The sequence below is a fragment of the Sabethes cyaneus genome, chromosome 2 (assembly GCF_943734655.1).
Source record: "Sabethes cyaneus chromosome 2, idSabCyanKW18_F2, whole genome shotgun sequence".
In the NCBI taxonomy this organism is placed as follows: Eukaryota; Metazoa; Arthropoda; class Insecta; order Diptera; family Culicidae; genus Sabethes; species Sabethes cyaneus.
In genome coordinates, this window is record NC_071354.1 from 87,239,019 (window position 1) to 87,266,918 (window position 27,900).

General features: G+C 40.5%; 3 protein-coding genes across 3 annotated transcripts in view; 1 reads left to right on the forward strand and 2 right to left on the reverse strand.

The window, feature by feature from the left end:
* Window positions 1-351: 351 nt before the first annotated feature.
* The window catches only part of LOC128735654 (putative transcription factor SOX-15), a 99,702-nt gene continuing 72,153 nt past the window's right edge, over window positions 352-27,900 (reverse strand). The window contains exon 3 of the mRNA XM_053830139.1: window positions 352-2,213. Within this exon, the coding sequence (XP_053686114.1) occupies window positions 352-2,213 (1,862 nt within the window). The remainder of the gene's footprint in view (window positions 2,214-27,900) is intronic.
* Window positions 16,041-17,646, reverse strand: LOC128734753 (laminin subunit alpha-2-like). Its single transcript, XM_053829090.1, has 3 exons — window positions 17,576-17,646; window positions 17,116-17,519; window positions 16,041-17,055 (listed from the first exon to the last, which is right to left on the reverse strand). Exons 1-3 carry the CDS (start codon window positions 17,628-17,630, stop codon window positions 16,393-16,395), a joined length of 1,122 nt encoding a protein of 373 aa, XP_053685065.1. The 5' UTR covers window positions 17,631-17,646; the 3' UTR covers window positions 16,041-16,392.
* LOC128734752 (basement membrane proteoglycan-like) lies at window positions 18,860-20,368 on the forward strand. Its single transcript, XM_053829089.1, has 4 exons — window positions 18,860-18,963; window positions 19,025-19,536; window positions 19,590-19,838; window positions 19,893-20,368. The coding sequence occupies exons 1-4, from the start codon at window positions 18,906-18,908 to the stop codon at window positions 20,340-20,342; spliced, it is 1,269 nt and encodes a 422-aa protein (XP_053685064.1). The 5' UTR covers window positions 18,860-18,905; the 3' UTR covers window positions 20,343-20,368.

Here is a 27,900-nt window from a genome sequence, read left to right on the forward strand (position 1 = left end):
TGTCTGTGCTTTAAGTTCAACATCTAGTCAAATTTCATATCTAATTTTTCAAAATAATTATAGATTTTTTTCAATCGATGTTCAATTTGGTCAGTTGGAAATGTACAGAAATAAGATATTCGATGTACAACAAGAAGATTCGAGAATATTGACTTCCTCAAATAAGTAATTAAAAACCATAAAGTTCGATTGGTCCCTCCAATTACGCATGTATGGGAAAAAGGGTATCTCTAAACTACGAGCTTATTATACTCCAAAATCCCAAGACCAAAACCAAAATTTGCATGCCTCCATCCTTTCTTGCCCCCAGCCAAATCATCACTGAATCATCGACCCGGTTGCTTACCGTACCTAATTACTGTAGCAAGTCTTCCTCACGCCGGCCAGTATGTTGCTGAACTCGTCCTCCTTCAGCTGCTCACTGGTGACGTAGATATCGGTCATACCATGCGAACTCGGACCGTGCGAATGATGCGACTGCGAGAGGTGCGGTTGGTGCTGCTGATGCTGCTGGAGATGGTGATGATGATGCTGCTGCTGCTGCTGTTGATGGTGCTGCTGATGATGCTGTTGCTGAGCTGCCGCTAGCTGAGAATGCTGTAATGGAAGTGCATACAGTGCCACTGGAGTGGTCGGTAGATGAGCGGATGCGCCAATCATACCGTCAGCTTTTCCACCGGCGTTTCCGACCGTGCCAGAGGATCCATGGCTGCTACCAGCAGGAGAGGCCGACCCTAGGGATAATTGTTGCTGCTGTTGTTGTTGCTGTTGCTGCTGCTGCTGCTGCTGTTGCTGTTGTTGCTGTTGGACTAAAAGACTGGCGTTCTGTTGATGGTAGTTGTAGTAATCGGTCTGGGGATGACCGTAGATGGCACCACTGTGATGGTACGATTCGTAGCTGTTGAAGTTGTGATTGCTGTCCGGATACTTAAGATACTTATCCAGTTCGCGAGAATCTACCTCGTCTTGCGTCAGTGATGGTGACTCGTAGTTGATCCCGTAGTCTTTGTAAGCATATGAGTAGGCTGGCAGTCCGGACGATAGGGAATTGACACCGTAGTAGTTATTTATCTGTTCGGCTGTCAGTGAAGACTGGTGCGATGACTGCTGCGCCAGCTGGTTCGAGTTTCCACCGGTACTGAGATGAATGCTGTTCAGTAACCCGTTGTTAGTCTTGCTGAGACTGTGGTTGCTACCATTTCCGGAGGTAATGTTGTTGTTATTATTGGTGTTACTATTGCCGTGATTGTGATTGTTACTATTGTTGCTGGTGTTTGTACTGAGATGCGGCACATGAGTTGTGGTTAGAGTCGTTCCTAAAGTCTGGTGATCCTCGGAAGTCGCCAATGGGGGAAAGTACGTCCCGGTGACGATGTGACCTTGGTCAAGAATGCTTCGATTCGTACACATTACATACATCCCGTTTACCATAGCGGTAGTCGTTGTCGATCCGCTGCTAACACAGTGGTAGTTTCGTTTTTCATGAAGGCCATTGGTTAGTGGCGAATCGTACGAGTATCGCTTTTCCGATCCTGAACTCATGTAGGACCCAGCGGAACTGTACTCTCGTTTGATGTCGCTGTCATGATCGTAGCTATTTGGGAATGTGGCAGGCAGTTTCTGTTCACTTTTAATATTGTTATAGCTGTCATAAGACAATTTTTGTTTACTTTTCAGATCGTCGTAGCCATGATTACTAGGAATTCCATTATAGCTTTCTTTTTCCAACTCAAGGGGGCTCATTTCCGGCGTAGGAAGCGCGGAGGAGACATCGTCCATTTTTTGACTTACATCAATGGAGCTACCAGTATGCTTCCGACTGCTGACAGATGAGGGTACAACCGTTGGCGGCACTGGCTCAGGACTTTGTGTTGGACTGGAATCTGGAGTGTTAAGGACATTATTCGTCCCTGAGTAATAATGCGGGTTGTAGCTGTACGGACTCATTCGCTGTGACGAATCACCATCGTAGTTTAGTTCACTTGGCGAAGAGTTACTCACGTTGACATTTTGAGTATTGTTAGCCACGACTGATTGATTACTGGCTCCTCCATTGGTACCGGGACCTCCACCACGGGCAGCCTTTGTGTGCTTCCGACGGCGTGGTCGGTATTTATAGTTAGGATGTTCGGTCATATGGATGACCCGAAGTCGTTCAGCTTCCTCTACGTACGGTCGGCGGTCTTGAGGCGTCAGCGAACGCCACTTCTTGCCTGCAAAAGAGAGAAAGAGAAAGAAATGAAAACATCTGTTAGATTTGCCGCTGAGTAGCAATAAATAAACACACAACTATGCACGCGATAACGGAAATGATGTATTGCATCATAATAAACTTCTCACATCTTTATTACCGCATTAGTACATGGCATCCAGTGTACAACTAAAACAAGCAGACCGTGCAGCAATGTGGCAAAGAAAAACTGATTTGAATTTTACATGCATATATTAGTTGAAGCTGGTTGGAGGTTCTTTGCGCAAAATCCATACGGCAGCGGTCAACAGCCAACCAACAGTGTGGCGGTTCTCGGCCGGCCGCGGAACGAATGTGGTCGAATGTTGCAATAGGTCCTAAGCTCTTGTTGGTAGTTTGCGGTACCGCCGCCGCAGCAGGAGCATTTGATGGATTGCAGACATCGGACGCAACATACAAAAAGTGAGAACCTTAGAAACCAAATTTGCATGAATACGCTCTACTTCAACCGTCCTTTTGCATCAGTGGCGGCAGAAACGAACGAATGGACGGTTCCAGCAGAACCAAAACAAATTCATTCGACCTAGTTGGCAGCCACTATGTTGAAATTGTGTGGAAATGAGATTTCCAAGGTAGATTAATTAGCTTAGCTGCCTTGGGTCTCTTGATTAGTGCCACAATGTCTGCATCGTTTTGCAGCAGAAAAGTAAACGTAAAAATCAGCCAGCACTGCACCGCCATCCTTCGTGTAAGAAACGCAGCAAAAATATATAATTTACAGCTTTCATATTCCCTTCCCCTACCACCTTTAAAGGGACAACAACATTCTCAATGTTAAGTCCGAACATCCGCAAAATCTGGCAATTATTTACGGCCACTTTTATCCGCCTTCGCTTTTCTTCTTTGATAGTTTTTGCCCCAGCACCTCTCTGGATGCGCAATCGATAGCCAGGACATGATACCGAATCATACGAGATACCACCAACGGCAATGGCATCATGGTACGATCACACGCGAAAGGACCTTCGTAGCACATTTGACGATGGTGGTGACCACAGCAGCCAGCCTCAGCAAGAGGCGCGTGCCAATTATATTGAAAAAATCAAAACATTCATCTCCCGTTCCGTTATGCTATGGTGCTGTCGGTTCGGTTTCGTCCAAGGTCCATATGCAGCGGAACGGTCAGTGGCCGGCGGAACATGGAAGGTAATAAAATTTCATTGTGATAATGTGGCCCGCACAGATGGTCTTTAGATGAAGTTTGCTTTGACAGGGAAAACCTCATATCATGCGTTGAATTTTGTTGTTCGTCGTTAGAATTTCATTTCTGAGATTTAACAATCTTATTACAATATAATAAACCAGTACAGTATTATAATTCATATTATTGGTTGTTGCATGCAAGTATCCTATATATGTTATTGTTAGTATCCTATGCCAACGTGGTTTAATATCAAATGATTAATTTGAAACATTATATGTCTTAAAATATTATAATTTGTTGGGATCAAAATAGATTTTATAATGAGGATAGTAACTGCCCATAAAAGCGTAACTGTCAAATGATTTATTATTGATTTTATATACTTATTCTTATCCTAATTTATCTAAAAAACTACAAGGTATACAACCCTAAGGGTTGTACGAAAGGCTGACATAGAACTATGCCGTATGATACTCGTCACATTGATGTTTCATTCGATGAAGTATTACTTTATGTCAGATCATAAGATCAAAGGCAAATGCAAACTGCATTTCTGGCATCTGTATGTTTATGAGTATCTATGAGTATCATTGCCTCCTGCTTGGCTCACTTCGCACTTGACGTTCAGACCTTCGTCTTGTTGCTGAATGAATTTGCCAAAATGCCGTCCCAGAAGGCGCATATTTATCATGGCATACAAGCTCCAAGTAATGTTCCAGGCCAAATCTGAAAATGATCCATCAATCGACCTTTTTAAAGGTTGAATGACTGGTAGCACTAGTCAACTTTAAGTAATTGGGTTGAAACTGGTATGCAGTTGACGAACTTAGCTTGCTTATTAACTACGATTAAACCGAAAAAATAAAGAACTATTCTGGGTTATCATTTACAACACTCCAATTAGTCAATTTCTATGAAATTGTTGACAGCTTAATGATTTCATATTGTGATAGATAGATTTGCAGTAGGATATGTTGCAGCTTCGTCGTAATTGCCTATTCCCGTCCTATCCAACACAAATTATTAAAAATATCAGCCTTTTTTAGACACACAATGCAAAATCAGTTATTCCCTGAAATTTTAGTTTGTTGACAATCATACGCGATCAATCAAAGTGAGCTAAGATCTATTTAAATGTTTTTTTTTATTAAAAAAATTTCTACCACTCAAATTTCCTACGTTTTTTCGTGCGACGAAGAAGAAAATGTCTACTAATCGTTTCAATTTCCGTCATTCATAAATGAAAATGACTCACGCAACGCATTGTCGTTATTCTGCAGCCGGGAAAACTTGCATGACCAGCAGAAATTTTTGCAGAATAATATTTGTCATGCCGTCCTACACAAATACATGGGCGCTAAATTCACAAACATTGTTGTGATCCTTGATTCGGACGATGAAAAATTTTGTTAGACGGATTTTAAAACGGTACGACGAATTTAAGAAATAAAGTTGCGTAATTTCAATAAAATGCTTTGATAATCACTTTTTAGTGAATTAAAAGTGCAGGGATCGGAAGGTAAGTTTGTTTGAGTCAAATCAGCACAAGAAATTTTGGCGAATTCATTAAATCCATCCAAGAAATGATGAAAATTAGAGTGACTTTACTTACTACGACGGGAATTAGAATTAAACCCTATAATTGTCTTACAACTAACGTGTGGACAGCCTGTTGAAATATCAATTAACTAACGTCCTATGCATCTTACCAGTTCCTTTCGAAACTCTACTTTATAGCTATTTGCATACTTGACAGAAATACAATTGAAAGTATGTAAAGAATTGCAGGCAACTAACTGACGTAAGGCAGCAAATGAAACGCTACAAAATTATTCTCGGCTAAGACAGTCGCTGATTTTCCTCGCTTTGAGAAATACTGCGTCACGTCACATGCAAAAATATCCCTTTAGCTTTGTTTTCGCGCTAGACAACAGTTCCGAACAAATTCTTGCAGTAAATGGATGCAATTGGACAAAAGACAAGGATGACCGCTCACTTTTCTATGACGTATCACTTTCAGGACATCACATTGGGCTAGGTTAACCTTTACGGCCCCGACATCAAAAGTTAAGGTACTTTCAGTTACACTTTTGGCTCTATCTCCACTGATTTTTTATTCGATTTTTCAGCAATTAATCTTAAAGTGCGCAGAAGTCATCCATTTCATTTGTGATCCATAAGAATTAATCTTACGCTATCCTGTAGAGCACTGGTTCATGTCCCACACTGCGAAACATCCGTTATCGGTTTTATCGGAACTCAAAATTGGCCATTTTGAATTTTCGTTCTTGCGTGGACTTTTGGAGGTATTTTGAGCCGATTTAGACATTCCGGAATATCCGCTGTCAGTTCAGCCAGAACTCAAAATTGTCCATTTTGAAGTTTCTTCGGAAATATGGCAAACTAGTTGAGCCCGAATCTTACGATCCGGAAAATATAAATGTCTGTTCAGAATTCAGAAAACTGCGGATACATTTCATTGGCCAGTGTTTGCGAAGATGTTTAATCTTTGTATTAGTTTTCTGAGTTCTTTTATTGCCTATTATAGCTCTAAGATGTTGTACATAAGAGTCAACCGGGAACTGAAACAAATAGTTTCCATGCTTGCATTGGATTTTATTTACACTCAAGTCTTTTTTTACACGGGGGATGCGTGCCGTGTAACATAAAACCGTTTAAAAAAACCGCGTTAATTCGAAAAATGTTCGAAAAATTCGAAAAAAAACATTATCTGTGCTGATTCTTAATTGATCAGCTGAATCGAGCAGTTGAGTAGAGTAGTCCAGTCGTACAGTTTAATCGAGCAGTTGAGTCGAGTAGTACAGTCGAGCAATTAAATCGAGCAGTTGAGTCGAGTAGTTCAGTCGAGCAGTTGGGTCGAGTAGCCAGTCGAACAGTTGAGTCGAGTAGTCCAGTCAAGCAGTTCAGTTGAGTAGTTAAGTCGAGCTGTCGAATCAAATAGAAGTCAAGCAGTTGAGTCGAGCAGTTTAGTTGGGCAGTTGAATCAAGCTGTTCAGTCAAGCAATCTAGTCAAAAAAGTTGAGTCGAACAGTTCAGTCGAGCAGTTTAATTGAGCAGTTGAGTCGAGTAGTCCATTCGAGCAGTTGAGTCGAGCAATCGAATCCAGCAATCGCGCAAAAAGAGACTTGAGTGTAGTTAAGTCGACCAGTCGAATCAAACAGTTAAATCAAGCAGTTGAGTCGAGCAGTCGGGTCAAGTGGCTATGTCCAACAGTCTAGTCGAGCTGTTGAAGCAAGCTGTTGTCCAGTCGTCAGTTGAGTCGAGCAGTCAGGTCGAACAGTTGAAACGAGTAGTCTAGTCGAGCAGTTGAATCGAGCAATCGGGTTGAGCAGTTGGGCAGCTGATTCGAATAGTAATCGAATCGTTGAATAGTTTAGTTGAGCAGTTGAGTCCAGTCAAGCAGTTGAGTCGACAGTCTAGTCGAGTAATTGACTCAAGCTGTCCAGTCAAGCAATCCAGTCGAGCAATCGAATCGAACAGTCCAGTCGAGCAGTTCAATCGTGCAATTAAGTCGAGCAATTGGTTCGAGTAGTAAGTCGAGCAGTCAGATCGAGTAATAAGTCGAACAAATGTGGCAAGTAGTCGAATCGATTAGTTAAGTCGAACAGTTCAGTTGAGCTGTCCAGTTGACCAATCAAATCGAGCAGTCTAATCGACCAGCCCAGTCGAGCAGTCTAGTCAACAAGTTGAGCAATCGAGCAGTCCAACAGTCAACCAGTGACTAAGGTGACTGACAATACAACCCATTGCTACGAAAGCATGACGTCCTGTCAGGGGCCTGTTTTAGTTACCGCCATCCGGGATGAGATTGTGCCACGGGGGTGAGATTGTGCCAAAAACCAAAAATGTTTATTTGTAAAAATGTATGATATCTATAAAAACTGGTGACCTAACTTCAAAATGATGATGAACATAACATATTTATTTATAACTTAGAATGGAACACAGATAATATTAGCAAACTATTTATCCTAAACTGGGTTTCAAAGTTCGCGATGAAAAATACGCGGAAATAACGCTTGTAAAAAATGTCCCGCACGAACCAACTCAAACAAGAAATCGAATCAACTTGCTATCTTGAAGGTATATAAACTAATCATTTACAATGTATTGAAAGGTTATTATGCGTTGGATAAGTTTTGGTTACGAAAATAATATTTTACGAAACTTTGTACTTTTCGAGCTTCATGGGGGTGAGATTGTGCCAAGCCATAATGATCGATCCAATTTGTTGATTTCACATCATAGGTCATAGGTCTGCTAAATAATTTATACTAATTTTTACTTTTTCTCTGAAAATTTCAGATACTTTGAATAAACACTCTAATATAAGGCGAATATATTATACCGTGTATAAACTGCCAGTTTTAAGGAGGGGGGAGGGGAGTGGGATAGGCCACATGTTCTGCGGCCGCGGGTTCTCGAATGAAGTAATGGTTACTTTTGTTAAATGATCAAATAGGTATGCCCCCTTAGGATACACCCCTTCATATATCTCCTCCTTGTTAACCCTAGAAACGCTACTGGCTATATAAAGGCTGTCCATTGACTACAAACTCATGTTTAGTTATTTCAGACCTCTCCGGGTTATTTTCGTTCATACTTTTTGTATGATGCGTTGTTTTTGGCCGAGCCCCTGCCCCTAATAGTCTACTTAGTTCATGGACGGCCCCATGTGAACTACTTTATGCTGATAGTTATGTGTATTGTTTATAAACATGCTAATGTTCACTGTTTAGGTTTTTGGCCTAACTTTATGTTTTTAGCACAATGTCACCCCCTAGAAGGGGTGAGATTGTGCCAAAGATCATGCACTTCCAGTAAAATTAGGTTTCATTGTAACTAAGCTATCTCTACGGTAGTTGTTAATTGAACAATTTAGTATATATTGACAGGTTTGAAATCAACTTAGTTCCTAAATTGTGTTTATACTGAGCTAAAGAACAAAAATATATGCTTTTTTGGCCCAATCTCGCCCCGGATGACGGTGCCGATAAACTTTTTATGATGTCCTGTCAGAGTCTTGGTTTGCGGTACAGGCATCAGCCTCTTATATAAATAGAAGATGGGGTATTAAATCACAGAGTTTTTCATTGCGAGTTCTTGGATGGACTGCTGGATGTATTTTGTGCCGATGCGGATGTTCCGGGTTATCCGTTGTCGGTTCTACCGAAGCTCAAAATTGGCCATTTTGATTTTTCTTCGAAAGAATGGAAAATTGGGAATCAAATCACAGAAACCAGCCAAGAACTCGTGTTGAAAAATCTTGTGATTTGATAGTCCATTTGCCATACTTCCGAAAAAAAATCAAAATGGCCAATTTTGAGTTTCGGTAGAACCGACAACGGATGATCCGGAATATCCGCATCGGCTAAAAATACATCCAAAATTCCACACAAGAACTCGTGTTAAAAAATCTTGTAATTTGATACCCCATTTGCCATATTATTGGAGAAACTTCAAAATAACCAATTTTGAGTTTCGGTTCAACCGACAGCGGATATTCCGGAATGTCTAAATCGGCTCAAAATACCTCCAAAAGTGCACACAAGATTGAAAATTCAAAATGGCCAATTTTGAGTTCCGATAAAACCGAAAACGGATATTCCGGAGTGTGGGGCATGAACCGGTGCTCTACAGGATAGTGTAAGATTCATTCTTATGGACCCTAAATGGAATGGATAACTTTTGCGCACTCTGCAGATTTCTATATCTCCGGGCAAAAGAAACCATAATTTACCAATTATTTTTTTATTAAATGCCAATCTAATTTGGTTCTTTTGAAACTACTTGGATAAAAATCGAATGATAATCAGTGAAGATAGAGCCAAAAGTGTAAAGTTACAAATCGTTTTCACAAAGTATAGTAAACAAAGACGTAGGACTACGGAAGTAGAGCAATTCGTCTCCTAATGTTGAAACCTGGGATCTTTGTATGACTGTCCGTAAAAAGCCACTGACATGGGCATGCCAGTGTCCGCGGGTCTATAGTGCAGTGACTCCTGAACAATGCCTGCAAATTGTTTTGTTGATTCCGAAACTCCTTTTTAGTGAAATGTAAATACCAGTAAAGCAGAACTGCCGCATTTCAAGTGGAGAAAATACAACTGTCTCGTCGGTCCGATACCGAATAGTCTCGTCGGTCCGATTATTGTTAAATGGTGCCAGCAAAGGAGTAACAGTAAATGGTGATGGATAAAGTACCATGTTCATCGACCTTTTGAATTAAAATTAGTCCTTTGCTCCTTTGCTTTAAATTGTTCACGTCGAAAGAAATGCTTGATTATCCTATTTCGATCTGCTCAGCAAGCAAACCAAATTGTAACTTGCAGGAAACACTCCGTAACAGTGGGAACTGATTCCGTTTAGCAACCAATATTGAGCGAAACCAACAATCTGTCGACCGGCAAATACACCTGAGCATCATCGTAGTAGCAAAGATGCAAATTAAAACCACTGTTGAGCAACTTTAAACGGTCGCATTCCAGCGACAGCATACAACAGTGTCGCTTCTGTCGTTGTGGAATGTCGCAAAATGTACCATTTAGCGTAGGTCAGTTCGAGGGTCCCACAATCCTTGTTCCGTCGCATCGCTGCTCGAAAGGAGATTCTCGAATTACAGCACATACACGCAGTGCCTATGAATGTCTGAAATCATTATGCCTCGGGTCGGGGTAATGTTTTGCCCATCCAGTAAATTCGGATTCAAACTTGTTTGTAGTAACGGCAATCGGCGGCGTCCGGCAGAAGTCGTGGCCCAAATTAGTATCCAGGCAACGTTTACATGACGTGTGCCTTATGAGTGTGCCCAGCAGTATACCGGTGCGGCTACGGTACCACCACTGGGAGTCAATGAGTCGCAGTCCATGGGGGCTGAGGTCTTTTGAAGGTTGGTTCGCCTCATTCATGCATTACAACTCACAGCAATGAAACAAACAGGAATTAAAGAACACGCGTCCAAATTAAGGTGCGTCTCAATATTCTAAGGAACGGCAAATTTGAAGTAATTAGGCAAAAAAATGTGGAACAAAACAAGCTGAACTGCATCTGACGGGTGATTATTTTGATTCACACGAGTGAGCCATACGGTCGAGTGGCCTTCAACTTCAATTGTACGCAAATCAAGTTCACTGAAGAACTATAATACAAATTCGTATAATATTCCATTTCTTCCAAACTTTCATGCACAATCTATGGAGTCGATAGGATGTCTACTGCTTGAAGCTGGCTTTCGATAGTTTTGTTTCACGCCAGTGTTGCACGCAAGCGCCTCTGTGCCTGCTCTGACAGCCAGATCTTGATATGAATAATTCATCGCGTTCTGCCGCTGCTTATGTTGCGTGCTGCATCCCGCCTTCTTTTCGTTTCTGCTAGAACCTGTCGTTGTTGGCATTACACCACTTTGCACATAGACACTGGAAATTTGTTTGACAGTTATCTTAATGCAGATCAAATTCACTCCAATTTTCTGATCTATTCTCACTTTCATTACTGAAAGTGTTAAATTAATATGCTGTTTTCTAAAAAAAGTGTTTGTAAAGTATGATAAGCATTTTTCTCGCAGCAACGCGTCAAAGGTGTAAAGGGGTGCCCGGCGGAAATGACAAACCGAACGTTGACAATTTCCACCAACCATTTATCTGTTCTGTCACTCGAGTATTACGCGTTGCGCACGATCCCGGTGCGGTGCCATGTGGAAATCGCCGCGATATGTGACATGAAAGCATAACACCCGCGTACGAAACTTGTGTTTGGGGAATTAAAAATAATATACTCATCGAGTCAGGCCGAATCGATTTTGACTTCTAAGAAACGAACAACAAACACTTGCAGTTGTCGTTGTTTGCGGTTGCAGAAACAAACCGCCACGCCAGAACCGGCGATGGTTGGCACCATGGACATCGGCTTTGGGTTTTATTAAGTGACACGGAATTCCTGGCGCCGCACGTTCCTTAACATGATGTCTCTTGGGTGGGTGATTTATGAGTGTCATATGCTGTCCGAGATGCAAGTTAAACTATCGGTAATGTAATATTTGTGAACGCAAGAGAATATTTATTGTATTTTTGATATATTCTGATTATTTTACTAACTACCTACTATGGCAACATTGGTTTGAAAATATGTCCAGTAAAAAATATAATTCTCATGTAATCCCGCTATTCTTCCAGATTTGTTTATTATTAAAGACGCTTTTTAACTTTTTTTTGACGTGACGTAAGACGTAGTCCCCTTACGGCAAGGTTTGGCTAGATAGGGGTCATTCCAAAAAATCTTTCTCGAAAAGCGGTCAAGCTGCCATTTGGAACTGATAGAAGTATCAAGCATTAAATCCATTAAATCGGAAGCACAGAAAGTTGCAGGAGCGAAATTTAAAAATGTTAACGATATGCTGTGTTGTTATGCTGCGTTCGACATGTTAGCTCCAAAAACATGGCCGCCTGCCAGCCCCCTGGTGTAGAGTTTTCCACGTTTACGTCACGAATGAACGCGATTCATCCGTTTGACATCCATCCGTGATTTGTTTGCTATTTGTTAGTCGAATCTTGCAATTTGCATAAATTCAAGTTGAACAACTGAAAACAATATTTACTTTCATTATTTTAACTAATATTCTAAGTTCACGTAAACGAACCACCGATAAATGTAAAGAATTAAGGTTAAGTTTCGCATGTGCAATTCTCTATAGTATAGTGTTTATCATCTATTTATACCATGCACCCCCGTTCGTTTGACCGTTTTTAATCTGAATACTTTTTAATTTGAACCCCGTTGGTTTGCACAACGTGCAAATTAAAAATGGTTCAAATATCATTCTCAACATGACATCATTTGCTTATGCACACAATGCACATAATCACGATTTTTTTGTACTGACCTAGTGTGTTTAATCTGTTTCACATTCAGTTTTCCCAACGATTATGATAGAAATCCGATCGGAGAATGAAATATTGTCTGCTTGCAACTGCTAACTAAATCAAGCCATCAAAATAATAACAAAGAGCAGGGCGACCAGTTCATACGAGTTTCAGCATATTTAGGGTGGCCAGTTGTTCAAATTAAGCATGAGGAATCGTTCAAACGAACGGGGGCCACTGTATAAGAGGCTTGTCTGTAGCCAAAACCAGGTCTCTGACAGGACGTCATAAGAGGCTTATCGGTAATTAAAAACAGGCCCCTGACAGGACGTCATGTTTTCGTAGCAATGGGTTTTATTCTCAGTTACCTCATTAGTCGACTGCCGGACTGCTCAATTGCTCGACTGGACTGGTAGATTAGACTGCTCGATTTGATTGCTGGACTGGACTGCTCAACTGAACTGCTCGACTGAAGTGTTCGACTCGACTGCTCGACTGAACTGCTTGAATAAACAGATCGACTTGACTACTTGACTGAACAGGCATGGGTAAAGCACCGAACCGAGCTTACACGTGGGCACCATTGCTCAAAACCACTCAACAAACTTCATTTCGTTTTGCACGCCGTTCCCGTACATGCAAACAAACACGGAGTGTAAGAAGCATTACACCGGTGGCGTTAGGTTTAAAAAATGTTCAGTCTGTTTTCAATTACACACGGTTTCCGAGTGTTACCGATATCGGAATCCACCGTAGGCGAGTACTTTCAAGCTTGCAAAAACACGCATGGAGGCGCTTCATACTTATTCCAATTGGCCGTGTGAGTGAAAGAAATAGAAAAGTAAAAAGACAGTTCAAAGACAGAGAAGTTCACGCTGGTCGTCCAGCATATATCCGAGAAACTTTTACGAAGTAGAAATACACGCCATCCCGAGTGTTTCCGAAGTGTTAAAACCCGGTGTGCAAAAAACAACACTGAAAAGGCTAGCGGTTGCTTTTTCACAGCGTACGGGTTGTTTTATCAGGCACGGCAACTGCGTACCGTCTCAAATAAACTTCGTGGTAGTTTTCAAATGCGGTACGCAGTTTGGTTCAGTTTTTAGACATGCCTGTGACTGAACAGCTCAATTTAACTGCTCGAATGGACTACTCGGCTTAACTGCTCGATTCGACTGCTTGACACATTTGTTCGACTGACTACTCGACCCGATGACTCGACTTAACTGCACGATTGAACTGCTTGACTGGACTGTTCGATTCGACTGCTCGACTCAACTGCTCGAGTGGAAAGCTTGATTTCACTGCTCGACTCAAGTGTTCGACTTAAGCACTCGACCTGACTGGCCGACACAACTGCTTCACTTAACTGTTCGATTCAAATGCTCAACTCGATTCAAGTGCTCGACTAGACTACTCGATTTAACTGCTCGACCTGACAGCTCAATTCAACTTACAACTGGACAGGTTGATTCATTTGCTAGACTGGACGGCTCGACTTAGCCACTCGACATCAACTACTTGACTTAACTGTTCGATTCAACTGCTCGTCTAGACTACTTGACTGAACTGCTCGATTCTACAGCTCGAGTCGACCCGACTGCTCGATTTCACTGCGAAACTTAACTACTCGACTAGACTTCTTGACTAAATTGTTCAATTCGACTGGACTATTCGACTCAACTGCTCGATTAAACTGTTCTACTGGACTGCTGGATTCAATTGCTAGACTTGACTGCTCGATTTCACTGCTCGACTCAACTGCTTGACTTAACTGTTCAATTCAACTGCTCGATTGAACTGCTCGACTCGACTCGACTGCTCAATTTCACTGCGAAACTTAGCTGCTCGACTGAACCACTTGACCCGACTGCTCGACTAGACTGCTTGACTAAACTGTATGATACGACTGCTCGACTCAACTGCTTGACTCAACTGCTCGATTCAACTGATCGATTAGACTACTCGATTCAACTGCTCGAATAGACTACTCGTTGCAATTGCTCCTTTAAACTGTTCGACTGGACTGTTGAATTCAACTGCTCAACTTGACTGCTCGATTTCATTGCTGGACTCAACTGTTCGACTTAAACACCCAACTTGACTACACTGTTCGATTCGACTGCTTGACTCAACTGACGAGTCAACTGCTAGACTGGAATACTCGATTCAACTGCTCGAACCAACTACTCGATTGGGCTATTCGAAACGGCTGCACGACTAGACTATTCGATTCAACTGCTCGGCTGGACTACTCGACTGAACTGCTCGTTTCTACAGCTCGAATCGACCCGAATGCCCGATTTCACTGCGAAACTGAACTGCTCGACTAAACTGCTTGACTAAATTGTTTGATTCGACTGGACTATTCGACTAAACTGCTCAGTTAAACTGTTCGAATGGACTGCTGGATTCTACTGCTCGACTTGACTGCTCGATTTCATTGCTCGACTCAACTGTTCGATTTAAACATTCAACTGCTTGACTACACTGTTCGATTCGACTGCCTGACTCAACTGACGAGTCAACTGCTAGACTGGACTACTCGATTCAACTGCTTGACTCGACTCAACTGCTCGACTCAACTACTCGATTGGGCTATTCGAATCGGCTGCTCGACTAGACTATTCGATTCCACTACTCGGCTGGACTACTCGACTGAACTGCTAGAATCTTCTGCTCGACTTGACTGCTTGACTGGACTACTCGACTCAACTGCTCAATAGATCATTGTAGGTAGCTTTTGCTCATGCTTGCCACTAGATGGACACTAAAGCCCCACGTGGCATATTTAGAGTAAACTTTAAGGCCGATACAGATTACACGTCATAATTTCTTGCCGTTCCGTTGTTGTTGACGGTTGATAACGGTTGATCTAAACCGGTCTTTTTAGGTGGACCAATCAGATTGCAAGGCAGTTTGATGACAGTCGGTCATAGACGTTCGTCGAGTGTGTTTGACAGAACATGTCTATGCTGGAGCCATCTGTGAATTTTTTTAGCTTTTCCAATGATCCATTAAACTGTTCGACTGGGCTGCTGGATTAAACTGCTTTACCGAACTGCTCGATTCGACTGCTCGACTCAACTGCCGAGTCAACTGCTAGACTGGACTACTCGATTCAACTGCTTGACTCGACCCAACTGCTCAACCAAATTGCTTGAGTCGATTGCTCAATTGCAAAATTTTGCTCTAATCAGACTACATAAATGTTGCAAACAGCCAGAGTCATAAGATGATTTCGAAGGATTGATAGCTAAAAACCATACAGAGCAGAAAACTTTGAATGCGTTTTTCTCGAAGTCAGAATTTTGTCACTTGGTTCTGCCTGACTTAACACCGACCATATGAATCGGTTCGCGGCAGAAAACAGACGGTTAAAAGCCAATCACACAAAAGAGCTATTTTGTCCACCTATAGAGTCAGCACAGCGAAGATAATGTTTTTATTCAGTTAAATAAAATCCAATGCGAGTATAAAAACTATTTGTTTCAATTCCCGGCTGACTCTTTTATGTACAACATCTTAGAGTTATATTATGCAATATAACAACTCAAAGAACTAATACAAAGATTAAACAACTTCGCAAACACTGGCCAATGGAATGAATCCTCAGTTTTCTGAACAGACATTTATATTTTCCGGATCGTACGATCGGGATATATAATAAAATGGCAAGCTAAATTGAACATAAAACAAGTGACAGCTGTCAAAAGTGTTACCAACTTAAAGGTCTATATCTCTATAAAAGCCGCCTCCTTAATAATCCTGCTCGATAACGCTGAGCGAGTTTATTGGCTGCTAATTAGCGATTATACAAGTTAGTACGCGTGTGATATTACAGTACCACCCCGCTAATCTAATCTAACGAATTCACGACCGGAGTATCTAGTGTCGGTTCGATAATCCGGCAGTCAAACTAATGTCATTGTGGGTTTGTTTACATTGTTCTTGTTCACATCTGGACGTTGAATTTTCGACGCTCTTGACGACGCACGATCATGAGAAACTAAAAAAAGAATCGGTCGAATGATATTTTTTTTAATGTTTCCAGAATTATACAAGTTTTGTTCTGTACTACTGCGTTATTCAACTACCATTTCTGAATACATTCTTTTTGGTCATACTCCACCTCTCGTTAACTCCGTCCACGATCGCAAACCAAGCTCGACCTTTAATGATTTCAACCTTTCTGTCATCGAAACGCAGATCCCTTGAATACCGACTGCGGATCGACGACGGTATTTCGGTGCGCAACTTTCGCATGACAACCCTGTGTATCCCTCCCGACAATGGCACTCTTCCACCGTTTTTACTGTTCCCAGACCGTGATCCTGCTCATCGGCACTATCAAGTACGATCCGCAGCGGATTAATTTGTCGATACAGATTGCTTTTTAGATAAAATGAGTCCACTTTCGAAAGAACTGCCATGAAAACGTGCTTTGAAACAATTCCACTTCCATTCAGATGGCGCCAATTTTCCTCTCTCATTGCAATCTTGTTAACACCAGATTCTTCACTCAGCAACTCGCGCCGATTGTGATAAACTACAGTGTAGATGTGTCCTTTCAATATGACATCTGGACTGTCCTCATCAACATCGTCATCGTTATTGGGATATTCAAAGTACCCTCCATATGATTTAAGTAAATTTCCAGTAAGATCAACTGGAAGTTCGTAATATGTCCATGCCTCCCGTACATCCTTGTTGTCTATATCCAGAATTCTACCATTACTTATTGTCAGATCAACCATATGTGCTTCTGTGACGTAAACAATGATCTATAATATAAACTAGACACTGAAATAAAACATTCTGAACGAATAATTAAGCTTAGCAACCTGCTTCCTGAATAGATGCTCAGCCTTTCGGCAACGATTGGTAATGCCGGAACAAAAACATTCATCGACAGTAGTTTTCAGTTCTCTAGGTTCCTCCTTCTGTTGCAACTTCGCTGGTGGTTCCGTACAGTCCACAACTTTCACGTTAACCCTCATCAGGATTTGGCTTTGTCCGTCCTCGCTAAACACGTGATACTCATACTGTCCCTCGTCGGACCAATCGAAATCCGGACAAATCAGAATGCTGGAGTTCGGTCCCGACGTAATTTCACATTTTTCCGAAACCGGCCCCCCATTACGACGCCACCGGTAAGCCGCATGCACTAGGTTGCCAACGTGCAATCTCAACCGCTTGCCCAATCCAATTTTGATATCAAATTCCATTGGCTCTTGGGATGGGTTTCCTGAAACTATCCGTTTATTTGTTTTATCGATAGCGTTAATCCTGTGTTTTTCCTACCGGAGATACTGGAAACCACTACTGCTATGCAGATCAGAGTGAATCGGAAATGCATGACTTGAACTGTTTTGATCCGAGAGATGAATGAAAGTGTTTTTTTTTATTCAACAGCAGTTCTAATCGATTGCAACATTGTTGCCCTGATTGCGACTAGTGATAACCTACTGAACTAAAAGAGTGTGAGAATACGTATAGGTACGCATATTGTTCTCATCAGGAACATATTTTCAAAGCGAAAAATGTTTCTGATGCGGACAAACTACCCACGCAACATGTTTTCGCCTTTTGGTTGAAACGTTGCTCATTTTGCTTGTGTGTAATCCTTATTGTAAGCTTGCAATGATTACCAAAGACAATTGTTAACAAATAATTTTGGTCGAGTTGAAATGGTTACAAATTTGCAGTTTTATGATATACGACTTCTTACGTGGAACGATGCCGTCGATCGTAGACCACGCGAAACCCGTAAAATATATTTATTACGATGAGTATTATTTCATGTAGGGTATGTTACTGCTTCGTCGTAATTGCCTATTCCCGTCCTATCCAACACAAATTATTAAAAACAGCAGCGTTTTTATGACACACAATGCAAAATTAGTGACTCCCTAATATTTTAGTTTGTTGACTATCATAAACGATCAATCAAAGTGAGCGGAGATCTATTTAAATGCCTTTTTAAATTAAAGAATTCCTAGCAGCCAAATTTCCATCGTTTTTTCGTGCGACGAAGAAAAAAATTTTGATTAATCGTTTCAATTTCCGTCATTCATAAAATGAAAATAACTCACGCAACGCATTGTCGTTATTCTGCAGCCGGGAAAACTTGCATGACCAGCAGAAATTTTTGCAGAATAACATTTGTCATGCCGTCCTACACAAATACATGCGCGCTAATTGCGTAATCAATGTTATAATTTTTAGTTCGGACGATGAAATATTTTGATGGACGGATTTTAAAACGGTACGACGAATTTGAGAAATAAAGTCAGTTGCGTAATTTCAATAAAATGCTTTAATGAACGCTTTTGAGCGAATTCAAAGCGCACGGATCGGAAGGTAAGTGTGTGTGAGTTAAATCAGCACACGAACTTTTGGAGTACTCATTAAATCCATCTAAGAAATAATGAAAATTAGAGTGGCCCTACTTAGTACGACGGGAATTAGAAATAAACCCTACTCTACAGTGTAGCTTTTTAATCTTGAAACTGCTATGCCGGTGCTTATCACTAAACCTGGATTTAATACGTGCATACATTTCAAAATTGAGTCTCAATCTTTGCTCGAATAAACATTCTGGTTTTATATAAAGTATTAAACGTCAACAGAAATGAGAGTAGTTTATTTTGTATTTGCGATCAGCAGCTTTCTGGTCATCGTCCTATCAGGTACTGGTTACAAAATTCATCAAAGTCCACCAAATTAGCTAAGTATTCTTTATTTTTTAAGTAAACAAAACCCCGCTTCGCTATCGACCATTTCGCTGTCGGAATGGTTGGTCCGTGTCGCAAACCGTTCGCTGCGATGGCTTTCGCCACTGCGTGGATGGTTCCGATGAAGAGGATTGCTCGCCGCCGATAATTGTGGAACAACCTGCGCCAAATATTACCGTGCCCGTCGGTACGGTAATGAACTTGACCTGTACGGCCGCAGGAAAGCCGGCACCACTGATCGAATGGAAAATGAACGGTAAACAACCGGAAGCGAATTGTGATTGGACTAGTGAGGATGGCTATGGAGTGCTAAGTTGCCGAATGAGGCTGATCGATAGTGGGAATTACAGCTGCGTCGCTAAACAACCGAAGGCAACCGTGGAATCTTCGGAATCCAGGGTAGTTGTAACTGGAAACGTGTGTAGGGATGGTTATTTTAATCAGGCCGGTGCCAAGAAAAGTTGTATGAAGTGCTTCTGTTCGGGGGTGTCGAGTTTGTGCCACGCATCAGAGCTCTTCCGTTGGAACGTAAGTATTTTGTTTTAAGAAGTGCATCTCACTGACGGTTAATTTAATTGTAGTATACAATGGATATGAACGACTGGAAAATGAAGTATGCCACCATTCAGGGTTTGAACTTAAATCCCAAGCAGTTGATCACAAACGTGTATGATAAATTTAAAGATCTACCAAGAAATTCAACGCCTTATTATCGATTACCGCTGAAATATACAGAATACCAAGTTGGCTCCTACGGAGGAATTGTTCGGTATAAGATTGAGGTCGATAACACATCCTATCGGAAGGAAGATCCGGATATTATTCTTAAAGTATAGGTTTGGTTTAACATATTTCAAAAAAGAGTGCAATCAGACTTTTTGCAGGGTTACAATACAACTTTACTATTCCGCTACAAGCCCCGTTTAATCCCCGGCCAGCCAAACGATGTGGCTGTGCTGCTTCATGAAGCGAATTTTCGTCAGCTGGATGGAAGAAAAGTTTCCCGAGAGGATCTGATGACGGTGCTATCATATATAGATACATTCCTGATTAAGATGTACCCACTGAACGGCACTTACTGGCCGTCTGCATCACCGGTGGTGATGGATGCTTCCACCAAGCTAGGTTATCATGGATTAGGCAAAATGGCACGGGTTGAAGAGTGTCGTTGTCCCTATGGGTATCGAGGAACTTCCTGTGAACGGTGTGATTTCGCCTATAATCGAGTCTTTCGGTTTCTGAGAACCGGTGCCTGTATGCCGTGGGAGTGGCATCGGGCGGAGTATATGAAAGTGTCGACATCAACGACCATGAGGAACTATCACTATGTGTAATTGAATAATTCGACAAATTTTAGAAAACATACCTTGAATTTTCTATCCCATTTTTTGTTATTTTGACGAAATACTTGCTTACTTCCCTGAAGGAGAGTATTGGATGCGATACTTGAGTAACGATTTTACGATAATTCGGAAGTGTGATAAGCTATGAGGCAAGGAAAAATTTTTTCTATTGAATTCACTAAATTTCATTTCACAAATACGTCACACAAAAATATTTCATTTTAGCATTTCGGGTCTTCAGCACTTTTGTTCGTATAAATACCCCCCATGGTTACATGGTTTACTATGATAAAAATAAAAAAAAACTTTATGTTAGTAGTTACAAACATGGTTTCTCTAGCAAAGTAGTAGAAAATGTAAAAACGAGCAAATTTTCCGAAGAAATAATAATTCTATCTCTATCCAGTGCATTACTATAGAGCATTTTTTTAAAAAGTTCTTTAGAAATTAGTTTTTCATGCTTAACTTTTGTTAGTTGCATTTTACAAGAACGCATTGTTCTAGTCAATTATCGAAGCATTCAAAACACATGGTTTTGTAGAAGACCGCAAATCTCTCTGATCTTTTCTTGCAAGGTTAAAAGGTGCTCCACATCAAATTGCACCACGGAACAAACGCTATAGAAAATTACCCATTGGATATTTTCTCTTGAAAATTTGGGCAGAAGTAGTTTAGAGTGTATTGTTTGCACTGTAATTTTATCGCTGTCAGTTCTTCGAAAATTGGAGAAAATGGTGTCATCGAAAAGGAACGTCGCGAATTGATTTTGCGCAAGTACCTAGAAAATCCTCAACTGTCTCATCAGGACATCGGTAAGCTACGCGGAATTGTACACTCAACTGTGAGTCGTGTGGTTAAACGTTACTACGAAACTCTGAGCATCTAACGGAAGGAGAAATGTGGTCAGAATGGATGTTTTATTAGTGATCCGGATCACAAGTATGTCGTGGAAGCGTTTAAGGAGAATCCCAATGCTTCGACCAGGGATGTGACCATAAAATTCAATCTGTCTACTCTAAGTCTTGACCCAAGGAACGGGAGGGATTGCATACGTACAAAATGTAGAAAGCTCCAAATCGCAACGAACGATGCCAAAAGTCACGGGCCCGGAAACTGTACACCTAGATGCTGACGAAGCCTTATTGCCGCATCATGAATTATGAGACTTACGTCAGGAAGTACTTCCGGCAGCTTCCGGGGCTACTGTTTTTCACCGCACAGCACCAGTTTGATGTTCCGGAGGAAATAAGGAAACAGAAACTTTTAAAGTTTGCCAAGAAATGCAGGATTTGGCAAACGACCTGCTCATGTGGCAAACGGAGCGCGCTGTTCTTGACTACCGGGATTGTAAACGGGAAAATCTACACGGAAAGAAATCTGATTTCAGAACCATGATAAAATCATGAAATCATAAAGTTCGAATTGCTGTCAAATCATAACTGAGGTAGCTCAAAATTATGAATAATAGTTCATTTCATGATCTTGCGTTGTCTTGTACTGCAAGAAGTTCGTGATATCATGATTATTATTCATGGTGTATTTTCATAAAACATGAGCTAGAAACCTGAATTAATGAGTCATGTTTCTCATTTTGGGGATTAAATTTCTACCCGTGTACCTCAAGGCGTGTTTTCAGAAGCGTCTGCTTCCTCTGTTGAAGCAACACTAGGGCCCTACGATCTTCTGGCCGGATCTTACTTCGTGCTACTATTCAAAGGATGTCCTGAAGTGGTACGAAGCCAACGGGATTACCTTCGTACCTAAGGAAATGATTCAATCTTTATCAAGCTTTCTGTGGAGGTTGAATTTTTCTTTCGTTTTCAAAGCTGACAGTGACTGTTCTAGAAAGTTATGGAAGCTTTAAATTAACTTGCTTTTTGTGTTTTATAAAACGGTGCTACAACTTTCTTGAAGAAGCTATGTCTGTATATCCCAAAACAAAAAAGTTATTTTTATATTTTTATCACTTTTTACAGTTTCAGATTTTGGGGGTATTCGAACGAACAAAAGTTGCAAGGTCACTGTATTGCTAAAATGAAAACAAAAGACGGTAGCGAAAAAGTTCCACTTTTCACCCTTTTGGGCCATTGTGGCGCTGCACGAAGTTGAGGATTTACAAAATACAAAATTAGACCGCAATGGTACAATGACAAGACTTGTCATTGTAACATAATGTTACTAACATTGCTTACGGATGACGTACGTGTACTTGACGTATTTGTAAAGAGTGGCATAGGCGCATGAATCACGAACTACTTGGAGAGATATCCATCCTACACTTGGCGAAAATCGGGAGGTTAGGGTGACTCAGCCGTGCGCGAGAAGGCCAGACAACAGTGAGAAGAAATCTGTTCTTCAGATCGTAGCTGACTTGTGAGTATTCGAACGCTCTAGAGATAGGTGATAAGTGGTCGATGGAGCGAAGATGAGTTTTTAATACGACACGAGCCATTCCAACACCTCCAGCACCTTGACCATTTGAATCAAGTCAGCGTGCTCGGGTTTGCAAGGGATTTGAAATTTTATCTCAAATAAATCCTTTCCCTGTTTTATTCAATCAAGCTGGCCCGGTTTCCACTGACAGTTCGATGCACAAAAATAATTCCAGCTGGCTCCTCTCTCTCAGGTTAGAACTCTTATTACAGAATCTGTTTATAAGAAATAATGTTAAAGATACAGCTCAACAATATGATATGACAATATTGTTGAAGGTGTAAATATAACTTTTTGAGCATTTCGTATAATCAATTGACTATCAACAATCAACTTTTTTCTCATAAGAGAAAGTAATTCCAGTACAAAAACGTCTTGTTCTGGTTATTATACTCTATCAAGATGCAAACGAGAAAAAGTGACGCCGGTCTGGAAATGGATCCGTGAAGAGTGGGTTGGAAGTTATTATTCATTTCGTCTAATGTACGGTCATAGGACGAAAAAAGTAATAGATTATTGCTCAAAAACAACAAAATATTCTCCCCGAGTTTTGGGTGTAGTATCTGTAACATAGTGCCTAAAACTATATATAATTACCTATGATTTTTGCCTCGTCGATGACTCGCACTTTTGCCCCGTCCATGAATCGTACTTTTACCCCGCTAGGCGCTTGACGGGGTTTGATCAAATTATGGAAAAGCGAAATATATTTTGTAAATTCCTCTCACCGCATTTTCAAAAGAGATACATGAGTGATGTAAAACGCTGCTACAAATTTTCGACAATTTTCAACTGTCATACTATGTCATCCATCCATACCAATGTAGTCAATTTGCTCGGAATCTGCACCGATAAATCATTGAATCGCACTTTTGCCCCTCCTTACTCCATTCCAGAATCATATGTAGTGGCCCAGACAAAAATCATTTTCTCAGGGCAAGGAAGTTATTTCTTTTATTACGATTCGAAAGAACCTATTAGAATAATATTTTGGCAAAAGTTACTACTAAGTTATTTATAACTTGTTCAATGTATGAGTCATTCCATGCCAAGTGACCGAGAAAAAGTTCAAACCATTTGAACCAAATTTTGCCAGATTGTTCGTTTTCGGTCAGAAAGTAAAAATCCAAAATTTGGTGCCGATCGGACATTCCCTCGATTAATGGGAGCACCTCCATTTTTAAGAAAAATACCCGATTTTGTCAAAAACTCTTTTTTTCTTTTGCTTATATCTCCGGCAATATTAGTTTAGGCAAGTTTAGAAAGACAATCTTTTCACATTTTCAAAGGAAATCACCCAAGGAATTTGAAAAAGTTATTGTTTTTGAGCACCAGTGCTGCCAAATATTTTAAAACTCAATTTGAAAACTAAATTTAAGCTCAAGAATTTCAACTTCATCGTGTTTCGCAGATTTTTTACATAAGAATCACTCATCGCCCCGAGGTATTCTAGGCCGATTCCGAGATACAGCGTTTTAAATCATGCAACACCCAATTTTTTATGTAAAATTATAAGCAAAACAATTTTTTTAAGCAGTGATTCTCTACGCAATGTAAAACTACTTTGCCATATCCGGAAACCATTTATACAATATATATCTAAGTTTTTCTCAACATTGTTGCCAGCTTTTCAGTTTTTCGTTTGATTTATAGCACTAGATGAGGAAATGTTACTTCAAAAAGGCGTAAAATATACGTTTGTTGTTTGATCATAGCCTTGTAAACTGTTTTTCATCTCCCTAATAGACATGAGCTCTTACCTTCCTTGTTTATTGCGTTCATTGACGCTAGGGGACTAATATTCCCTTAATTAATGTAACTAATCAAGCGGGAAACTGAAAAGTTGGCAACAGTGTAAAGAAAAACCTTTTTATATACTGTATAAATGTTTTTCCGATATGCTAAAGTATTTTTACATTGCGTAGAGAATTACTGCTTCAAAAAAAAATTATTTTGCTCTTAGTTTTACATTGCTTGCTTTAAAACGCTGTATCTCGGGATCGGCAATGCTGTACCTTGGGGCGATGAGTGATTCTTATGTAAAAAAAATCTGCGGAACACGATGAAATTCCTTGGGTGATTTCCTTGGGTGAAAATGTGAAAAGATTGTCTTTCTAAACTTGCCTAAACTAATATTGCCGGAGATATAAGCAAAAGAAAAAAAAAAATTCACAAAAATGGGGTATCGCTTGCTTTAAAACGCTGTATCTCGGGATTGGCAAGGAATGGCTCGGGACGATAAGTGATTCTAATGTAAAATCTGAAAAATACGATGAAGTTGTAATTTTTCAAATCAAATTGTCTTCATTGAGAGAAAAATGAAAATTAAGTTTTCAAACTGAGTTTAAAAATATCTGGCAGCACTGTTGCTTAAAAATACTATTTTTTCGAATTCCTTGAGTTTATTTATTTACTATTTGATGGGGCTTTCAACCGTTGGTTGGTTCGCCCCAACGATTCATTGAGTAATTTCCTTTAAAAATGTGAAAATAAGGTCGTTCTAAACCCAATACGGAGATATAAGCAAAAGAAAATAGGAGGTTTTGACAAAAAAGGGTATTTTCCTTAAAAATGGAGGTGCTCTCATTAATCGAGGGAATGTCCGATCGGCACCAAATTTTAGATTTTTACTTTCTGACCGAAAACGAACAATCTGGCGAAAGTTGGTTCAAATTCATGAAGGTCGATTACACGGGGCTCGGACACTTCGCGTGGAATGACCCGTTTAATGAAACAAAATTATGTGATATTTTGTATCACATCAATATTTTTCTTGACCCTCAATTGATCATGCCAAGATTTTTGAGTTCCAGTTTCAGACTGTTCCTTTTGAAATATCATCAGGGGGCTCCAGATATTTATTATTTACATAATTTTACATAAATTGAAATGTTTATATAACAACTTTTATATTTATAATCGAGAATATTGGTCAGTCAATCTAGCGTTACTTTTGTTTAAGACGAGGTCGAATTTAGTTTTGTTTGGGTGAGACTTTGAGCCACTTAGGAAGATGTACTTAATGTAGTCAACATAAATGTTCCAAAGATTATTTGGCTAGAACATGATAAATACATCAATATTTTTGAAAAATTCAATTATACCTACATACTATTTCGGAACAGAATCGAAACATACCTGAAAAACAACAAAGAAAAAAATATTAGCATTTCGTTGATAATCTATTTAGACACTACATGAGAGGTTTGCTTTCCAAATATCGTGTAATGGGTAATTGAATCCAGTCTGTTCCATAAACTTATGTTCCTATAACAGCGGTATCTCGAACCCAAACAGCAACAAGTTCATTCATGGCAATCCATGTTCAGCGGAGCCCTTTCTTCCCCTTTAGTTCTACATGTATGTAGGATTTCACAACTCAGCGATGCGACGGCGCGTACAAATAGGCCAATGTGGCCGATGCGCTGGCTGGCCGGCTGGGGGGTAAAGGGGGCGTTAGAGAGGAAAGCTGGAATACATTCAGCAATGCAGGGCAACAGGTGGAAAGGAAAGCACCCACAGTGTTTCGTCCCAGTTGGATGATTTTCCGTGAGAAATTTGTTACCTCTGGGAAAATGCAGAAAGCACCACAGCATTTGTGTGCGTTTCCTTGCTTGCTTGCTTGTTGTTGTTGTTTTTGTTCTTGTTGTTGTAGCTATTTCCGTTCTTAGCAAAGTGCGAGGTCATTTCCATCGCACCTGTGCCAAGTTTGGTGGACAACACACAACAGCAATGTTATGGGAGTGCTGTTGGTGGTGGTGTGGTAGTATAAGACCATGACTTATCGCATGCGGGTGGCATTAAGCGAAGAAAACCCTTCCGAGGGCGAAGACATTTCGAATAACGGAAAGAAGGAACAGCAAGTGTCTGCCACTTTGCGTGTTCCAAATAACCTTATCGTCGATGAAGCGAAGGGGGCACCGACGGCGCGTTGCGTTGGCTTGTTTTTATCGTCGTCGTCGTCGTTGTTCGCTCGAAAAATTGGTGTGAGTGAAAGAAGCAACCAGGAGACGTAAGTTTCGCTTGGGTGAGCACAGGTGTAGTGGAACTCCTTTGGAGAAGCTTTGTTCGAATGCACTTTTGGGACGCTTGAAATTCATTCATAAATAACGCTAAGGTGTCGGAATTTGTGAAAATTAGCAAAATATGTATCTCTCCAAAATCAAATTACACATTTGTTTTCATTGCCCAAAAGAATGTCTTAAGAAAGACCATTCGTTATGTTGTGACTTGTCCAGCTTTCATAATTAAGTACCTACCATTAGAGATGAAATTTTGATTTTTTGAATAAAGATGATGCATGAGTTTGCATCTAAAATAAAATATCTAGCGTTTGGCAATGAGAAGAAAAAGAAGGCGTTTTTCTGAGTTTTGCATAAATACCGCATTACACATTGACGTGATTCCCGGTTGTTGAGTTTTGCTAATTGTACTGATTACTCATTAATTAGATACATACCTACTCTGCTTTGTTCCGTAATTACAGAGTGCATCACATGCGAAACGATAGCACGTTTTGCATACTAAGTTTTTTCTGTTCGGTAATTTTATAAAGTACAAGCTCAGGAATAACTAATTTTTCTTATCATCAACTATCAATTTTCAGTGATTGTTTTCGTTTCTCTTTCATAAGTATCACACACTGTTAGCGGCAACCACATTTTAGATATGATTCCTTAGTCTATTACGATTAACGGTTCTGCATTTATCTTTCAATGAGTAGAATACAAATTGCATTAAATTTCTTTAAAGCAAGAAAACTTTAAACTTAGATTATACGAACACTAGTAAGGGTAACGCAAAAAGAAACTAAAACAATTCAAATGTTATGGCACGTCGTCAGCGCCCGGTCAGACAGATGCTTCAAGCTGTAACCACTTTTTTCCAACTCCTCTACTCATAACTCTATCCCGAGCACTAGCAGCCGAGCGCGTGCCACTCATCTTGGGCTTGTGCTTAACTTAAACATAAGGGACACCATGGGAACCCATTTCACTGACATTGCTTTGTATTCCGGACTACTCCAGCATGGAGCGAGCGCCGTCGTCGTCGCCGTCACCGCCGCCACTGCCGCCGTAACGATCTGCATAATCGGAGCATAGCATAGCCCCGACTC

What these genes read in the sequence shown, in the direction of transcription:
- LOC128734752 (XM_053829089.1), top strand. Translation starts at nt 18,906, where the DNA reads ATGAGAGTAGTTTATTTTGTATTTGCGATCAGCAGCTTTCTGGTCATC. An exon ending in CAGAGCTCTTCCGTTGGAAC is followed by an intron (nt 19,537 to 19,589) that starts GTAAGTATTTTG and finishes ATTTAATTGTAG; the next exon opens with TATACAATGGATATGAACGA. An exon ending in ATCCGGATATTATTCTTAAA is followed by an intron (nt 19,839 to 19,892) that starts GTATAGGTTTGG and finishes GACTTTTTGCAG; the next exon opens with GGTTACAATACAACTTTACT.
- LOC128734753 (XM_053829090.1), bottom strand. Translation starts at nt 17,630, where the DNA reads ATGCATTTCCGATTCACTCTGATCTGCATAGCAGTAGTGGTTTCCAGT. An exon ending in AGTGGTTTCCAGTATCTCCG is followed by an intron (nt 17,520 to 17,575) that starts GTAGGAAAAACA and finishes GGATAGTTTCAG; the next exon opens with GAAACCCATCCCAAGAGCCA. An exon ending in AGCATCTATTCAGGAAGCAG is followed by an intron (nt 17,056 to 17,115) that starts GTTGCTAAGCTT and finishes TTTATATTATAG; the next exon opens with ATCATTGTTTACGTCACAGA.